Source organism: Vigna angularis, chromosome 9, assembly GCF_016808095.1.
Source record: "Vigna angularis cultivar LongXiaoDou No.4 chromosome 9, ASM1680809v1, whole genome shotgun sequence".
Taxonomy (NCBI): Eukaryota; Viridiplantae; Streptophyta; class Magnoliopsida; order Fabales; family Fabaceae; genus Vigna; species Vigna angularis.
This window is the reverse complement of record NC_068978.1, coordinates 6,438,696-6,455,408: the sequence shown is the minus strand read 5'-3', so window position 1 is coordinate 6,455,408 and position 16,713 is coordinate 6,438,696. Positions and strand designations below refer to the sequence as shown.

Here is a 16,713-nt window from a genome sequence, read left to right as displayed (position 1 = left end):
ACATGGTAATCATTGTCTAAAGCTTATATATATTCCTATCTTTGCTTGAAATAATGGTGGTACCATACAGTAGTTGAGCTACACTAGTCAAAAACATTTTTCTTTCATATTTTTTCTTATGTCAGATAACACCTTTAGCTAACTGAGACTTTCGCACTCAATATAGTTTTATCTATATAAAATATTCTTTAATATATTACATTATAAGGGGGTTTATAAATTATCTTTAATACAATTCACTCTCGTCATTATCAAATTCATGAGAAACAAATTTAACTTAAAAGTACGTTTAAATTTCCTAAATAGTAATAATAATTTATAAAAACATCTCTTATTAATAATATCAATTGTATTAATACGTTGTTATATAATTATGTGTAACTAATCTAATATATTTCAAAAAAATTATGAATAAACACCATCATCAAGATTCTATATTACTAATAGTTTCGATATATAAGATATGTGGTCTAAATTTGTGGTGAGGCGTCCAAAATTTATAAGTTATTCTAAAATTCAAGTTTTGAGTCTAATTACTTGTTTAAACTATTCAAAGAATATTTGTAGAAAATATTTCGATATCAAAATTAATTTAACATTGACCATTAAAAAATAATGACACACTAAATATAAATCATTAATCTTTTTTTCTCAAATCTATAATTATAGATTTTAGAATAAATTTTTAATTAACACTAGACTAATCACGATCCAATTAATTATAAATAATTACATTCAATTTTTAAGTTGATTAACATTAAGATTAATCATGCTACTTATGATTAATCAGTTTACTTCCTGATCAACCGATATTCTTGATAGTTAATTGAATAATCTAAGTAAAACTGTTAAGTGTATGATCTCTAACTAACTCATACGGTACACCAACCTATTATATATTTTAAATCAGTTTTGAATGAAAGCATCGATTATTTCACAGTGCCAATAAATTAATGATCAACGATAACAACACGGAATTTTAAAATTTAAGTTGAAGCAACTCATTCCCACTAATTACTTCATTGTACTTTAATTTGTCAACTAATTATACTTCCGCCATTTCACTCTGTACGAGGTTTTGACATTTATATTATTAAACAAAAGTTAATATTTTCAATTTTATGAAAAGTATTACATATTTTTCTTATATAATTAATCTTCATTTTTCTAATCAAATACTCATTTACTCTTACCACACAATTCAAATGAACGACACTTTAATGATAGTCATGAAAAAAATAAATACTAATTGAGCATTAATTTTACAAAACTAAAACTAATTAAGAACATTTTTTTTTCTAAAACCTAATAAAAATATAAACATGTTTGCTTATAGATTTGTAACATTGTTGAAGGACAATTAAGAAGAACACAAGGAACCCAATGTGAAGGAAAAAAATAATTAACCCTTTGTCTGCTTTGAACTTGGCTCATACTATGATAAAAAATAACCTACAACTATGACAACCTAGGGGTGTTTATAACTAGTGCCTATGTTATTAGCATTTTTTTAATTAACAAGGAGATTAATTTCTCAAGAGGGTTTCACAGACATTGAATAAAATAATAGATAAATATTTCTGTATAAATATTAAATAATTGGAGTCACTCACCACTTGTACTAAGAAGTTGTCTTTTCCTACGTTGTTGGTAACTTATATTATTTTTTTTACAAAGAAGATAACCTCAATTGTTGTGATAATCTGAATGAAGATCTTAGTGATTTTGTTTTATTCTTCAACTTTTCTTTGTATCGAAATGAACAAAATCACATGGGCAAGGCATAAAAATGGTCGACATTAGGCACCTGCTAAGCACTTGTCTTTAATTAGTCTCTTTCTTAATATGAATCTATGACTAACTAATTAATTACTATGGTTTAATTTAATGGTGCTTGTGAATCTCTTAGCACGTGGCATTAATTATTGATTATTCATTAAGCAACCCCATTCCAATGGTTTTTCTCTTACCAAATAAATGTCTTCTTCATGAAAGGGAAAGGTTTTTGGAAAAAAGAAAATTATTGTCGACACTGAAGTTAAATTTTAGTCTTGAAAGAGTCATCGACAATGTTGGGTGATTTTTATCTGTTTATAGTCTTCAAACCACATTTGAAATCTAACTTCCATTTAAATATTGACTTAATTATTCTAAGCAAAACAATGCTGTGGAAATATCAAAATAGCCGTACACTATGCTTTCAGATAATACATCTTTAAATGTATGTTAATAAAATCTTCATCCAAGTTAATTAATTGGAGTGTTTCACTTACGCAAGGGGTGATTAATAAAAGTTTTTGTTTAATTGTTTTACACTATAATAAGGATTCAATATCATTTTAGTTTCAATATTTGTTAAAATTATTTAATATGTTTTTTTAAGTTTTTCACACAATATAATTTCATATTTGGTAAAAGAGTCTATTTTGATTTTTTTAATTAATATTAATATCATTTAGAAAATGACATCATGAAAAGTGTAACTGACATGTGACGATGAAGATTGGCATTATGTTATATATAAATAAATTTTATTAATGACACAACTTCATTAATGACATTTGTCATTTACAACCACATTCTAAATAACGTGATAGTAAAGAGATAATGGCACATTAAATAACTCAGTTAAATCAATAATGTGTCATTTATATTGCTACATTTTCGTTCTTTAAACAATATTAAAAATATCACAATGACATTTTTTAATAAATATGTTAACTAAATGGAATAAAACAAAATAAAATTAAGGAACCAAGTTGAATAATTCCAACAAATACTATAACCCATAAGAAGTGATATTAAACCTTAATCAATACAATTTAATTAGTATATATTGATAATTTTTTTATATTATTATTGAGTATTCTTACAAGGATTTAAAAAAAATGTTGATATTTTTTCTATCACCATTGAGAATTGGATATAATAAGAAGATATTATTTTTCTAAAAATTAGTATTAGTCTATTAATTACATAATAATTATAACAGTATCAGACTTTATTATAATTAATAATGAAGGATAAATTTTCAAGTAATATTTATAATGATTTAACTAGTATAATTAAAATAAATAAAAACAAAAGATATTAAAATCGCATATAAACTCTATAAGGGGTTGAATAGAGTTTAAAATTTTTCACAATCAAATGTTTGTTGGAAATCCAAGTGTGAGTCTAAGTTTTACATTGAATAAAAATCAGAAAGTAGAGTACTATATAAAGATGAAAGATCCATTAACTCATTGTCTTAAGGTTTTGGATAAAGAGTGGTGTCAATCCCTTATATTGTTAGACTCCAATGTTATCTTTTAAAAAGAGCTTAGGTAGATGAAAGAGAGATTTGATAGTGTAAGAGTATATACAATTCAGTTGTTGTCTTCTTTTATGCGATATTCTATAACTTTGTCGTGTAGCCTTTTGTATGAGATTATATGTTATGTTGTTTTTGCAGAGACAACTGTGCTTCTTGTACGAATTAAACAAATAAAAAGGCAATGAGAAAACACTTTTAGAATATCTTTTTATCTCTTAATGTTCTTTTGAATCATGCAAAACTTTTGAATTTAGTTTTTTCTTTTATGATTTGTACAGATAAATATAAATAACATAACAGACAAAGAAGTATTATTCGTACATGATTTAAAATGTTAGACGTTCATTATAGTGTTTAACATATTGCATGTATTACAATATTTATATGAAGTCTATTTAGAGTAATGTATATCGTTTTAGATATGTTAACACATATGATGCGTTTAGAGTATTATTCTTAGATGGTTCTTTTTATAGACGTTATTTTGATATATGTTTTTGTTAAACTTTTAAATAAAAGTTTCTAAACGATCTTATTTAACAGAGATAAACTTGCATATATATATATATATAGGTTAAATATGTTTTTAGTCCCTAAACTATTGGTTGTTTCTGGTTTTCATCCCTCTTTCAAAATAAGGTACAATTTAGTCCTCATTCTTTTCGAAACTTTGGTTTTAGTCTTCGAAAACTAACACCGTTAAAAATGTGCTGACATGGCTAACGGTAGAGTGACACAATTTTTTTTCTTGCGTTGAGTCAGTCTTTCTCACCTTTTCTCCCTCTCTCTCTCTCTCCCTCGTCTCTTCCTTCCATCTTCCACCCAACCTCCCCACCCTCTGCAAAAAGGGATACCATTTCCCTCTCCTTCGAGTTCTAAGACTGCCGCCACCCATGAAGCTAACCATCGTTGCCTCTGCCAAACCGGCCTGAAGCGACGCTGGAGGGATGTTAAAGGATTTGGTGAGATGGGTGTCCATGGCCCTCCCTTGTTGGACTGAGAATGTCTGCGGTTGTGCTAAGATTGTGTTGAAAATGATGGTGCACGAGAAAATGGGAATAACCGATAGCAATATCTTCACTTGCTCAACTTGCCCAACACTGCATAATCTCCATGCGCTTTCCTTTGTGTTTGTCCCCTCTTGGACTCTGATACAAGCCTTGTTCAAGAACCTAATCAAACATAGTGCGTGTACAAAATTTATTATAAAATTGATCAGCAAAGATGCATGTACTGCAGAAATTTGGATGAAGAGTTTGGATCTTGAGGTTTATAAAGCTATTTTGTGCGAAGAAATTATCCGTATTTCGCTCTGTAAGTGAAAAAAATACAAGAAAGTATTTCATTAAACATTCTTAATCTGCAGACATTGCTAACAACGTCTAACTGATTATCCAACTGCACTTTTAAGTTGCATTATCTCTTCTAAATCCTTTGCTTTAGCCTTCCTCTCTGCATACTGTCTCTGACATTCTTCAAATAATTCTGCATCCATTTCTATGAACATTTTCTGAACATTCACGGTCAGTCCGTGAACAGCCTGGTTCCAATGACTCTGGATATTTTTCTCCAATGCTTCGAATATGATTGGTAATACTACAGTCCTGTTTTGGGCAATTAAGCTGACAATGTGCTCATTATTCCACAAAAAGAGAGTTCGTTCTGCAACCTGCATTGCCAGGTATGCTTAAGTATAGGGTTCAGAAGGATTATATAAAGCTAAAAGCATCAATAGACCAAGAATTACAAAACAAAAAATAAATAGAGATTCAAAGCACTCAGGATTCTCACTTCCGTATTTTGATTATGACTGGAAAGATAAGATTTGTAAGAGATGATTACATAATCAAATCAAACAAATAATTTAAAAAAAGAAACGTGAAGACATTGTTGATCCTGTAATGATAAAAGACCATAATTATAGCACCTTAATGGAAGAAATCATGGAAAGTAATTAACATTTAGCTTGAACTTTGGAGGCAGACCAAATGTTTCTATTTTAAATATTTGGGATCTGTAATACAAATGAGGAGGGTGAACCCTAGCACAATAATAAAGTTGTACCTTGGTGACCAATTGGTCATGGGCTCAAATAAAAAAAGTTGGGTTTTTAAAGAGATAACCTCACAGAAAGGTGGGAGGTGATACCTGTGGGGAGGTTGGAGGGGAGATGGAAGGAAGAGACGAGGGAGATAGAGGGTGTCAGTCTACCGTTAGCCACGTCAGCACATTTTTAACGGTGTTAGTTTTCGAGGACTAAAATCAAAGTTTCGAAAAGAATGAGGACTAAATTGTACCTTATTTTGAAAGAGGGACGAAAACCAGAAACGACCAATAGTTTAGGGACTAAAAACATATTTAACCCTATATATATATATATATATATATATATATATATATATATATAAAGTAGCTATAAATTTCTCAAAAATGATTTTGCAAACCAAAATAAAGTATATAATATGTTCACATAAAGTCAAATAGAAGTAAAATTTCCATAAAGAATATCTCTAATAAATATTCCCAAACTGGTATTTTTTTTCCTAAACTTATACATTGTCTACGCACATGTCAACATATAATTATCATAGTTGTAAAATAAAATATAACTGAGATGGTAAGTTAATTTAAAAATATTCAAGATACAAAATTTCATTCAATTTGAATATACAATATGCATTCCTCGTCTCAATAAAACACGAATAATCACATAACCTTTTGTCTACAACTTGATGATTTCCTTATTCGGTATTATATTTCCATTCGAGGCTAATACCTAACCTATGAGTATAATATATTACTACTAAAACTGTTTCGGTCGGATCTAGATGACCCAACTAAAACACGAGTTTGTCGAAGACCGGGCGTATATTGCTGAATTCCACGAACTGAAGCAGACCGAGCGGCTGTCTTTAGGGGCACTAGAAGCTGGTGAAAACCGGACGATTACCTCCTGGCTGATTTCTGGTATAAATAAAGGTTCCATGTATGATTTCTGGACAGATTGCTTACGATGCAATATATACATGCATTACAGACCACTCGGTCCATAAGCCCCCCAAGCCCGAGCATAAACCCCTCACTCAGTCGAAGGATGGTCCCAAGCCCTCAGCCAGGAGGTAATCGTCCGGTTTTCACCAGCTTCTAGTGCCCCCTAGAGACAGAACCGCTCGGTCTGCTTCAGTTCGTGGGATTCAGCAATGTACGCCCGGTCTTCGACAAACTCGTGTTTTAGCTGGGTCATCTAGATCCGACTGAAACAAAAACCATGATTTTGATATCAATTAACAATCAACGTTAGATTAGATACTTCCTCACACACTCATTTTACAAAAACGAAATGCAGAAACCTCATTTATTTTTACCGTTGGATATCTACATTTACACTATTTAAGTTATTGTAAAACGTTGAATGTTTAATTTTATTGAATACTTACACTATATTCATATAATCATAACATATGATATTTTAATAAGTAGGTTTGAATATGTTTTTATCCCTTAATTTTCGGTAAAAATTGTAATTGATCCATTTTTAAAACTTTGATTCAATTTAGTTTTTTAGCTTTATATGAATTTAGTTATCTTGACTAAATTTTGTTAAGTTTGTTTGATGTTTCAAACCATCTCATGATAACATTTGAATTATTTACATAGTTTGACACATTTTTTTAATGTTAATTAAAAAACATATTTGAAACATCAAATAAATTTAACAAAATTTAGTTTGAAAAAACTAAATTCATATAGTTCTAAATATGAAAAACTAAATTAGTTTAAAATTTTAAAAACCGAACTAATTTCAATTTTTACTAAAAATTAAATAATAAAAACATATTTAACCCTAATAAGTATTATCTCATAATAGTTACACAACATAACGGGTAGGTGGTGTTTTAAGCTCTTACTACTTTCATTTCTCATAAGAATCAAAACAACTCTTACACGTTGTATTTGAAAATTAACTGTTATATGGTTTTTCATAATCCATTTTTAATTCTAATAGTTTATTTTTTAAATCTTGAATTTCTTAAATGAGTATATTGATAAAACATAGAAGAATAAATTTATTTTTTAAAAGAGAGAAAAGGGAAGTTCCATATGAATATAAAAACAATACAAAGTTAACTTTTTCAAACATGATATTTATTATTCAATTGTTCAATTGAAAAAGTTCAACAACATGAGTTTCATATTAATTATTTAGAAATAATATAGAAAAACGTCTTCAAATATTCAATTAGTCAAAATGATGAATTAGAAGAATTTATTTAATATAAAATACATATCAAAAATAACTTCAAAACTAAAACATCTAAAGAGATTTTTATATTATATTTTTATTATACTAGTAACAAATGACTAAATATATAAATATATTATTATGTACATGTACATTTACATAACCCTAGATTATGATCATATTATATCTGTGATATACTTATTAATCTTGTTTGAAAAATTGAAACACAAAAATCGAAAAAAGAGGAAGTAATGGAACATCAAGGAGAGTGTGATGTAGAGCCAAGAGAAAGACATTGGCGGGGAAGATCCCTAAAATTTAGCATCTCCAAGTCCAACCACTTAGTCAAGCGAGACAAAAACGAGAAACCAAATTATGAGGAATTAGATTACTAGGTAACACTAAATTTTTGTAAATTATCATCATTTTAAAGGGACAAAACTTGCTATAACTATTATTAAAGCATATGTGAGGAAGTTTTATAAATTAAAAAAGAAAGTTTAAGTTAAATAGAAAATGAATACATTTTATTGTTTAAAAGTTATAAATATTACATATACTATAAATAAATTTATTTATTATTTATGCAATCTTTAAAATGTTAATTCTTTAATTTTCTCTAAATGAATAATTTTTTACTTTTTATTTTATTATGATATATAAATTATATGAAAATATGACTTAGTTATTTGTTAAATTTATCGAGAGGAGGTTTATTGAAAAAAAATTACATCAATAAGACCTGAACCCAATCACATACGATATTGACATTATTTTCAATCAAAAACTTTAAGTTAATGATTAAGGAATCTTTATCTATGATGTTTAATTTTTTTATTTTTATTCACTTAAACTTATAATTTAGATTCTTAAAGTTATATGTTTGGTTTGTAAAAGAAATCTCTCGTAAGTAAAGTTAAAATTTACGTAATTTTTTTAAATATTTAAAAAAATTAAGTTGTAGAGCATAAGAAAAAAGTGGGAAAAACTAACTTGAATATTAATATTTTAACTCAAGTAAAAGAGAAAAACTGCAACAATTATTCTTCTTTTAGATATTTAATTGATTAAACGAACTAGATAAAAGTTATTGACTCAATGTTTAAAATTGATCAGTTATTTTATGCATTTTATTGATTTAGTTCGTTTATTCTGTTATTTTTTATATTTGATTTGTTCTGACCTAGTTTTAATATAAGATGTTTTATGATGTAATCATATATATTAAAAAATATGTATAGAAACTGTTCAAATAATTATATTTTATGAAACTTTCATTTTATTTTGAAGATAATATATTCAAAGAATGATATAAATATTATAAAAATAAATTTATATATTTTTAAATGTTTGTTTTGGGGGGTTTTGCACCGTAGTATATGGATGCAAGCCCAACACTACCCTTCGCACTCAGTTCATCAATTCAATCGAACTCTCTTTCTATCCCTCACAGATTCATCGTGTGTGTGTGCAAATTGTCGTCCTAAAGAACGACTTTAATTTATTAGGCTTAATTTCTTTTTTATTTTTATTACAAGATAAATTAATATGTTTTTCAAGTAAAATTAATATGTTGATTTCTAATGATATGAAAGTGAGTTAAGTTAGATGCATGATTAAGGTGCATGTAATATAATTTGATTAAAATAAAATGTATGATACTTTTTTTTAAACTATTAATTTGCATGTGTTGTTTTCAACTGCAATAATAATATGATACAGAGGAGCAATGATGTTATAAGTAAAAGTATGAATTAAAATTGAGTAGAAAAAAATAATTTATTTATTAAAGTATATATATATATATATATATATATATATATATATATATGTATATATATATATATATATATATATATATACATATATATATATATATATATATATATATATATATTCATGATGTTCAATAGACTTCTTTGGTAAAATAACGTCAATTTCTAACACAGGTAGTTTGAAAAAAAGTTTGTATTAAAACAAAAATAAAGATAATAATACTTTAATAATAATTTTTTGATAATATTTTAATATATGTTATTATGTTATTGATCTAAAATTACTCTATAATCAAATAATAGTAATCATAAATAATAATACAATCAATCACAAAATAATACGATATTAAAATGTTCTATATTATTCTAAAAATAAATCATAAAACTAAAACTGTTTTAAAATAAGAAACTTATTAAACTATGAAAATAAAGAAACCATCTTTATCTCAAGGATCTTGATTGTATAATATTCATTACTATTATCGTGGGTAGCATACTGACATCACCGTGTTAAAAATTTATTTTCATTAAAATAAAAAAATATTTTAGATACTCTAGAAGTTTCTCTTTAACTAGATAAAAAAATGAATTCTTTATCACAAAAGAAAATAAGTTATTTAAGATATTTGTTATGGATGATTTATAAATAATAATTGCAACATAATAAAGTATTATTGAAAAGTAATTAAGAAATTTATGATAAATTAATTTATGTAGTGAAACTTTAAACTTCTGATATTAAGCAACAGCGATGAGTTATTTAAGATATTTGTTCTGAATGATTTATAAAAACTAATTCCAACATAATAAAGTGTTATTGAAAAGTAATTAAAAAACTTGTTATAAATTAATAAAATTAATTAATGTGGTAAACTTTAAACTTCTGATATTAAGCAACAGAGGAAATACTTTAATAGAAATATATCTTAAATATATTTCTCCCATAACTTCAACATATAAATGATAAAAAAAACAAATTAATATAACTTATGTAACCTCTTAAAATATATTAAAATTTAATTGATAAAAATAATATATTATGTATTATGAATTTTAACAATTAAAATTAAAAGTATTTAAATAATTTTTAAGTTTTTAATTTTTAATTTTAAATTAAAAATAAAAATTATTAAAATAATTTGTGTTTGAAGTATGTTTTTTTTAATACATAAGAATATTTTTATTAACTAAATTTTAATATAGTTTAAGAGATTATAAGTTAGCAAATATATATATATATATATATATATATATATATATATATACATATATATATATATATTAATTAACAATCTTATTTATACCAACATCATTTTTATTTTCTTATTATTTTACCCATTTCATTAATGAACCTCCAATTCTCATTTAATGTGTTTTTATTTTCACACTCCCACCGAACGAAATATCCTTAACAAACAGTCAAAAACTTATTCGAAAGAGATAAACATAAATGAATTTGGTCTCTCTGAATAAACTTTTTCTTATACACACGAAAATCGAGACATCTTTAACGGATTCGATAATCCTAAACTTAAAAGTAAACAAAAGTGTGAAAATTTAAAAACAATTTCGTCACACATTGCTTAAGAAACTAACAAGAAATTGAGATGCAGAGAAACAAGTTTCACATAATGTTTTAGAGTACTGTTAGACCTTAATCAATGCACACTGTCTTGAAAATATTGAATAGCAACATCAAGAAAAATTAGGCAGAAAGAAAGAGTATTAATAGAAAACAATAATTAGATTATCTGAAACATAATTGAAATTTCATCAGAGGAAGAAAATGATCTTTCTGACAAGGACTAATGAGGAAATGTAGGCAACTGCATTACTAGAAAGAAGTTGAATTGTTTGAGTGATGAATAGATAAACAGATAGATAGTGTGACCGACTAAGTTGTAATTCCGTCCAGAATCTGTGGGCAAATTGGTGGACTGCAAAAATGTCATTTTGCAAATCAAAAACTGAATTTGATGCTGCCTATAAATTGCAAACCCCGAGGTGAATCCTGACCTCAGCACAACACTCTCAAACTCAACTCAACTCACACCATAACATTACCTCTTCAATACATAAACAAATATACATTGCTACTTCTCTCACACACCACCGAGATTCTCCTAGGTAGAGATATTCATATTCTTTTTCTACTATTTTTTTTTTGTCTCCAATCCTATCTGTACTGTAACCTTTTAAACAGTGTCTTTCGCTGAAACTCTTTTTCAAATTCTTGGCCATAGACCTATTATCATCCTATGCATCGTTTAATCATTTTTTAAGGAGAATTTTTCAGTTTAGCTCTGATGTTACTCCTTTCTTCCATTGGCTTCTGGGTTGTCTAACAAGACAGGGTTGTGGAGTCCCAGAAAACCAGATGAAATTTTCTCTGTTTTTTTTATTTGGAACCGAACATGACATGTTATTGTTGACTTTTGTGTTATTTTTATCATAACGTCTTTTGTATTCATTAAAATATTGCACTTGTGATTGGTGAGCTTTATGATGAGATACGATATGCTTCAGTTCTGGTTTCCCAGTCGTGTCTTCTGGTTCAATCTCTCTATCCCAATTCAGGCAGTTTCTCTTTCTCTGCAAAGGGTATTTCAAAAATTAATCTTTACGGAACCCCACTTTTTGTTTCGTCCTTTTACCCTTCCAGGACTACTTTTTGGTTCCCTTTGACTTTTTTCTTTTTACCTTTCTTTTTTGGTTGTTTCTATGCGTGGTAATGGTAAGTGGTGGTAACTTAAAATTACATCCTTTATTGAATTTTCTTCCTTGGTTCTCGATGTTTATGGGGCTTGTTTCTCTGCTTCACACTAACTTAGTATTTGATGGCTGAAGATTTTTCAATTTTCGTATTGATGCTTGGAATAGATCTTCTTTGGAATAGTGTAGTTGACTTGAACATAGAAGGAAAAGCCAAAGATCAACGTTCATAAATTTCTCTCTGATATCTGTTCCTGGCTTTATTGTTTCGTTTTCGGGGTTCATCGCTTGCCAATTTGGTTGTTTTCTTTCATTTTCTACATCGTTGTCCACTGTTTTAACGTTTCCCTTTGTTTTGGCCTTTCTAATGGTTCAGAGCATCATTTGAAAACGCATTTGTCCTGTTTCTGGCATTTATTTTTCGGAATTTATTGATCTGGGTCCTATTGCCACCGAAACAAGGATTGAAGATCACAGCACCAGAAAAATGCCAATTATGATGTTAAGTCAAATAAGTATAAAACCTCAATTAAACGGTGTAGTTTGGCTTTATTCATATTTCTCTTCTGTTATGCAGTAAGATAACCTTATTCCTGCTGTTTGGCTTTGTCAGAATTGTTTCTTTATGTGAATCAATTATCCCCGTACCTCCTTTTTTCTTAGCTCTTCAAGACTAACATTTATGGGGTTACCAGAGATAAGACTGAGTCACAACTCAATTCTTTTGTTCTTCTTCTGTAATAGCTGCAGCTGAAGCTCTGTGAAGATGTTGGAGAAAGTGGAAGAGTTTAACATGGAGAGAGTGATAGAGGAATTTGAGAGGGTGACAAAGGATGCTGGGAGGATTCAAAAGGAAACACTGAAAAAGATTCTGGAAGATAACGCTTCTGCTGAGTACTTACTGAATTTGGGTCTGAATGGAAGGACTGACCCTGAGAGTTTCAAGGCCTTTGTTCCACTGGTCACTCACAAGGACTTGGAGCCTTATATCAATAGAATACTCGATGGGGATACCTCTTCTGTTCTCACTGGCAAACCCATCACAACCATGTCTTTGAGGTCAGACTTACTTTTTTTCATATAAGTAGTTGAATTTGCAGTTCAGATCCTGAAAAGGGGGAAATTTTCTATTCTTGCAGTTCTGGCACTACTCAGGGAAAGCCAAAGTTTGTACCATGGAATGATGAACTGTTTGACACCACATTGCAGATATATCACACCTCTTTTGCCTTCAGAAACAGGTTTTCAGTTTCATCTCTTGTTTATCGTTTTCCTCGAGGATTTTCATTTTGCCTGCTAGTTGGATTTGGAAACCGACAAAATTTTTTGATGTAGGGAATTTCCCATGAACAATGGCAAAGCCTTGGGCTTTGTCTACAGCAGCAAGCAGTTCAAGACCGAAGGGGGTGTGCTAGCAGGAACCGCCACAACCAATGTGTTTCGCAGTCCAGGGTTCAGGACTGCAATGAAGTCCATTCAGTCCCCATTTTGCAGCCCTGAAGAAGTTATATTTGGTCCTGATTTTCACCAATCACTGTACTGCCACCTCTTGTGTGGGCTAATATTCAGGGAGGAAGTTCATATGGTGTCCTCCACCTTTGCATACAGCATTGTGAGTGCTTTTAGGACCTTTGAGCAAGTGTGGGAGGAGCTTTGTGTTGACATCAAACAAGGGGTGCTGAACAGCAAGGTCACAGTCCCATCTGTTAGGACAGCAATGTCTAAGCTGCTGAAACCTGACCCTGAGCTGGCCAACTTGATCCACAATAAGTGCATGGGACTGAGCAACTGGTATGGCCTAATACCAGAGCTTTTCCCCAATGTTAAGTATGTTTATGGCATCATGACTGGGTCAATGGAACCTTATTTGAGGAAGTTGAGGCATTATGCTGGAGAGTTGCCTTTGTTGACTTCTGACTATGGATCTTCTGAAGGGTGGATAGCAACCAATGTGAAACCAAGAGTGCCACCTGAATTGGCCACATACACTGTTCTTCCTCAAATTGGCTACTTTGAATTCATCCCTCTGAGAGAGCTGGCAGAAACTAATGGAGATAGCAGTTTCCTTTGTATGGATCCTAAGCCTGTGGGGCTCACTGATGTGAAGGTTGGCGAGGAGTACGAGATAGTCATCACCAATCCAGCAGGTATTCAAACTCATCTCTTGCTGTTTTTTTCTATTCCAATTAATGAATCAAGACCAAGAATCAATCATCAATCATCATGACCCTTCCTCAAACCATCTCTTTCTTCTGTCAAAATTGGAAATTTTGATACTGCCATAATGTTTGCAGAAACTCGTTTTTTATTTCACAGATTACTGTTTTTTAATTCTAATCTTTTTGGAGGGAGAAGGGTTACGAGGTTCTCTTTCTTTTTATGCTTCTTGATATGACCTACATGGGACCAACTTTAAGAAAAAGAATTCCTAGTGATTTCCAAAGTAACATAGTACATACCTAATCACATTAATATTTGTACCATTCGGAGACAGGTCCATTCTTAGTTGCTGGCATCTAATTTTGGATTTAGGCTATGTGTGGTTGTGTCTCTTCCTAAATACTCATTGAATAGAAAAATAGGAAAACGGTTTTAAATTAATTTCATTATAAGTTAAACTGTTTATATATAATTTTATAATGTTACTGTATGTAACTTCTTTAAATTTAGTTTATGAAAAAATCTATTTCATATTTCTTTTCTTCTAAAAGCTCATCCAAACATATCTTTACTTGCTTTTGTTTCGTGCTTCTGACAGTACCTTGACTTACCTGCATGTCCTTTGTTTTTCATATTTACATGCATTCCGTAACACAGGCTATGCTGTCACAACAATACAACAGTACAACCAAGCTTTTTCCTACTATATAGAATTCACAGCATAGATCAAAGAACCCCGCAACTTTTTTTTCCTATTCAATTCATTTTTTTCCTCAATTTTCCTCTTCCTGTATTAATTGATCTGTACACATCATACATACAGATTTTGAAAGATATCTTACCCTACTCTAACAGATAGAATTGGACATACAATAAACACAATGCACAGTAGCACACTGCAGATAGAGTACTGATAGATATTATACATAGCTAAATTTTAAGATTCTTCCTGGTATTTGTATTTATGTATATGTATATGTATATACTGATCATCAATGTTATAACTTGGCCTAATTTGCAGGCTTGTACAGGTACCGACTTGGAGATGTGGTGAAGGTTATGGGGTTCCATAACTCAGCTCCAGAAGTGAAGTTTGTTAGGCGCAGCAATCTTCTGCTTAACATCAACATTGACAAGAACACAGAGAAAGATTTGCAGATAGCTGTGGAATCAGCATCGCAGTTGTTGGCAGAGGAGAAATTAGAAGTTATAGATTACACAAGCCACATAGATTTGTCCAAAGAGCCAGGACATTATGTGATATTCTGGGAAATCAGTGGAGAAGCAAGTGAAGAAGTGCTTGGTGGATGCTGCAACTGCATGGACAAGGCTTTTGTTGATGCTGGCTACACCAGTTCTCGCAAAGTCAACTGCATTGGTGCCCTTGAACTCCGACTTGTGAGGAGAGGAACATTCCAGAAGATTCTTGAGCATTACGTGGCACTTGGATCTGCTGCAAATCAGTTCAAGACACCAAGATACGTAGGCCCTACAAACACCAGAGTGTTGCAAATATTGAATGAAAATGTTGTCAAGAGCTATCTCAGTACTGCATTCAACTGAATAATTATAATAATGATAATAATAATAATAATAATAATGATAATAATAATAGCAATAAATTCTGATAATAATATTTAGCAGTGATAGCTATCTATATAGTTTCCTTTCTCACATGAATAAAAGTTTACCTTATTTCTACTTTTCTTCCCATGCTCAATTCTTTATGTCCTGCCTGACACAGTCCAGGCACACCTCTGCCATCTTTATCACCTCTCTTGCACCTTCTCTACAATATAATAACTACTGGTTGACCATAATGGATAGAAATCCACATGTTTGGTTGGAACCAAAATCTGAAGTGTGCTGCTAACTTTTAATAATGTTGGATAAAAAGACCACAGTTGTCGGGAATAAAGGTCAGAGATCATATGAATATGCACCCTACGAGCAAAACACAGTCCAAAAACAATGTTAGCGTATTAAAATGGCATTGGATAAACTCATAATGTTATAAACTACACACAAAGTACTTCTAAAATGGTTTACTGTATAAAAGTATCACTCACCCACCAAAATTGTTAATGACATAGGATGTTTGGACAGTTTAACATGCTTCCCATTATAAGTCCCCACTGTTGTATGTTGGATTGTGATCTTCCAAAAATCCTATAGGAGAGCTATGTTACAGTTTTGAGATACTGGTGAATGATTATCTCCTAAGAATATGCTTGTTATTGAATGTGTATGGCTAAAATAAAGGGAATTCAAAAGGGAGTTTTTTAATGTGCAAATGCGCTTTCCAACTCTTATATCTAAACCAAAAGATTGGAGGAGAAATAGTGGAGGGTCAAAAGTTGGTTTCTGAGAGAAAGTGTGGAATATTTTTCTCACCAATTTGGTGGGATTTAACTGTCACTTAACACTAATCAGGATCCTTAATTAAGAGAAAGGACAAATGAGGTGTCTCCATCACTGTACCTTTCACGTGACTAGGACTTGTTTAA

At 30.0% G+C, this 16,713-nt stretch overlaps 1 protein-coding gene across 4 annotated transcripts; it reads left to right on the top strand.

Annotated features, from left to right (window-relative positions):
• The first annotated feature begins 11,305 nt into the window (after positions 1-11,305).
• Positions 11,306-15,907, top strand: LOC108318909 (jasmonoyl--L-amino acid synthetase JAR4). 4 transcript variants are annotated; one of them, XM_017549899.2, is made up of 5 exons: positions 11,306-11,461; positions 12,791-13,105; positions 13,186-13,287; positions 13,382-14,193; positions 15,228-15,907. In XM_017549899.2, exons 2-5 carry the CDS (start codon positions 12,813-12,815, stop codon positions 15,767-15,769), a joined length of 1,749 nt encoding a protein of 582 aa, XP_017405388.1. In that variant the 5' UTR covers positions 11,306-11,461; positions 12,791-12,812; the 3' UTR covers positions 15,770-15,907. The 4 variants fall into 4 exon arrangements, with proteins under 4 accessions (XP_017405388.1, XP_052724897.1, XP_052724896.1 ...); XM_052868937.1 differs by lacking the exon at positions 11,306-11,461 and adding an exon at positions 11,561-11,911; XM_052868936.1 differs by lacking the exon at positions 11,306-11,461 and adding an exon at positions 11,562-11,935.
• Positions 15,908-16,713: the final 806 nt, after the last annotated feature.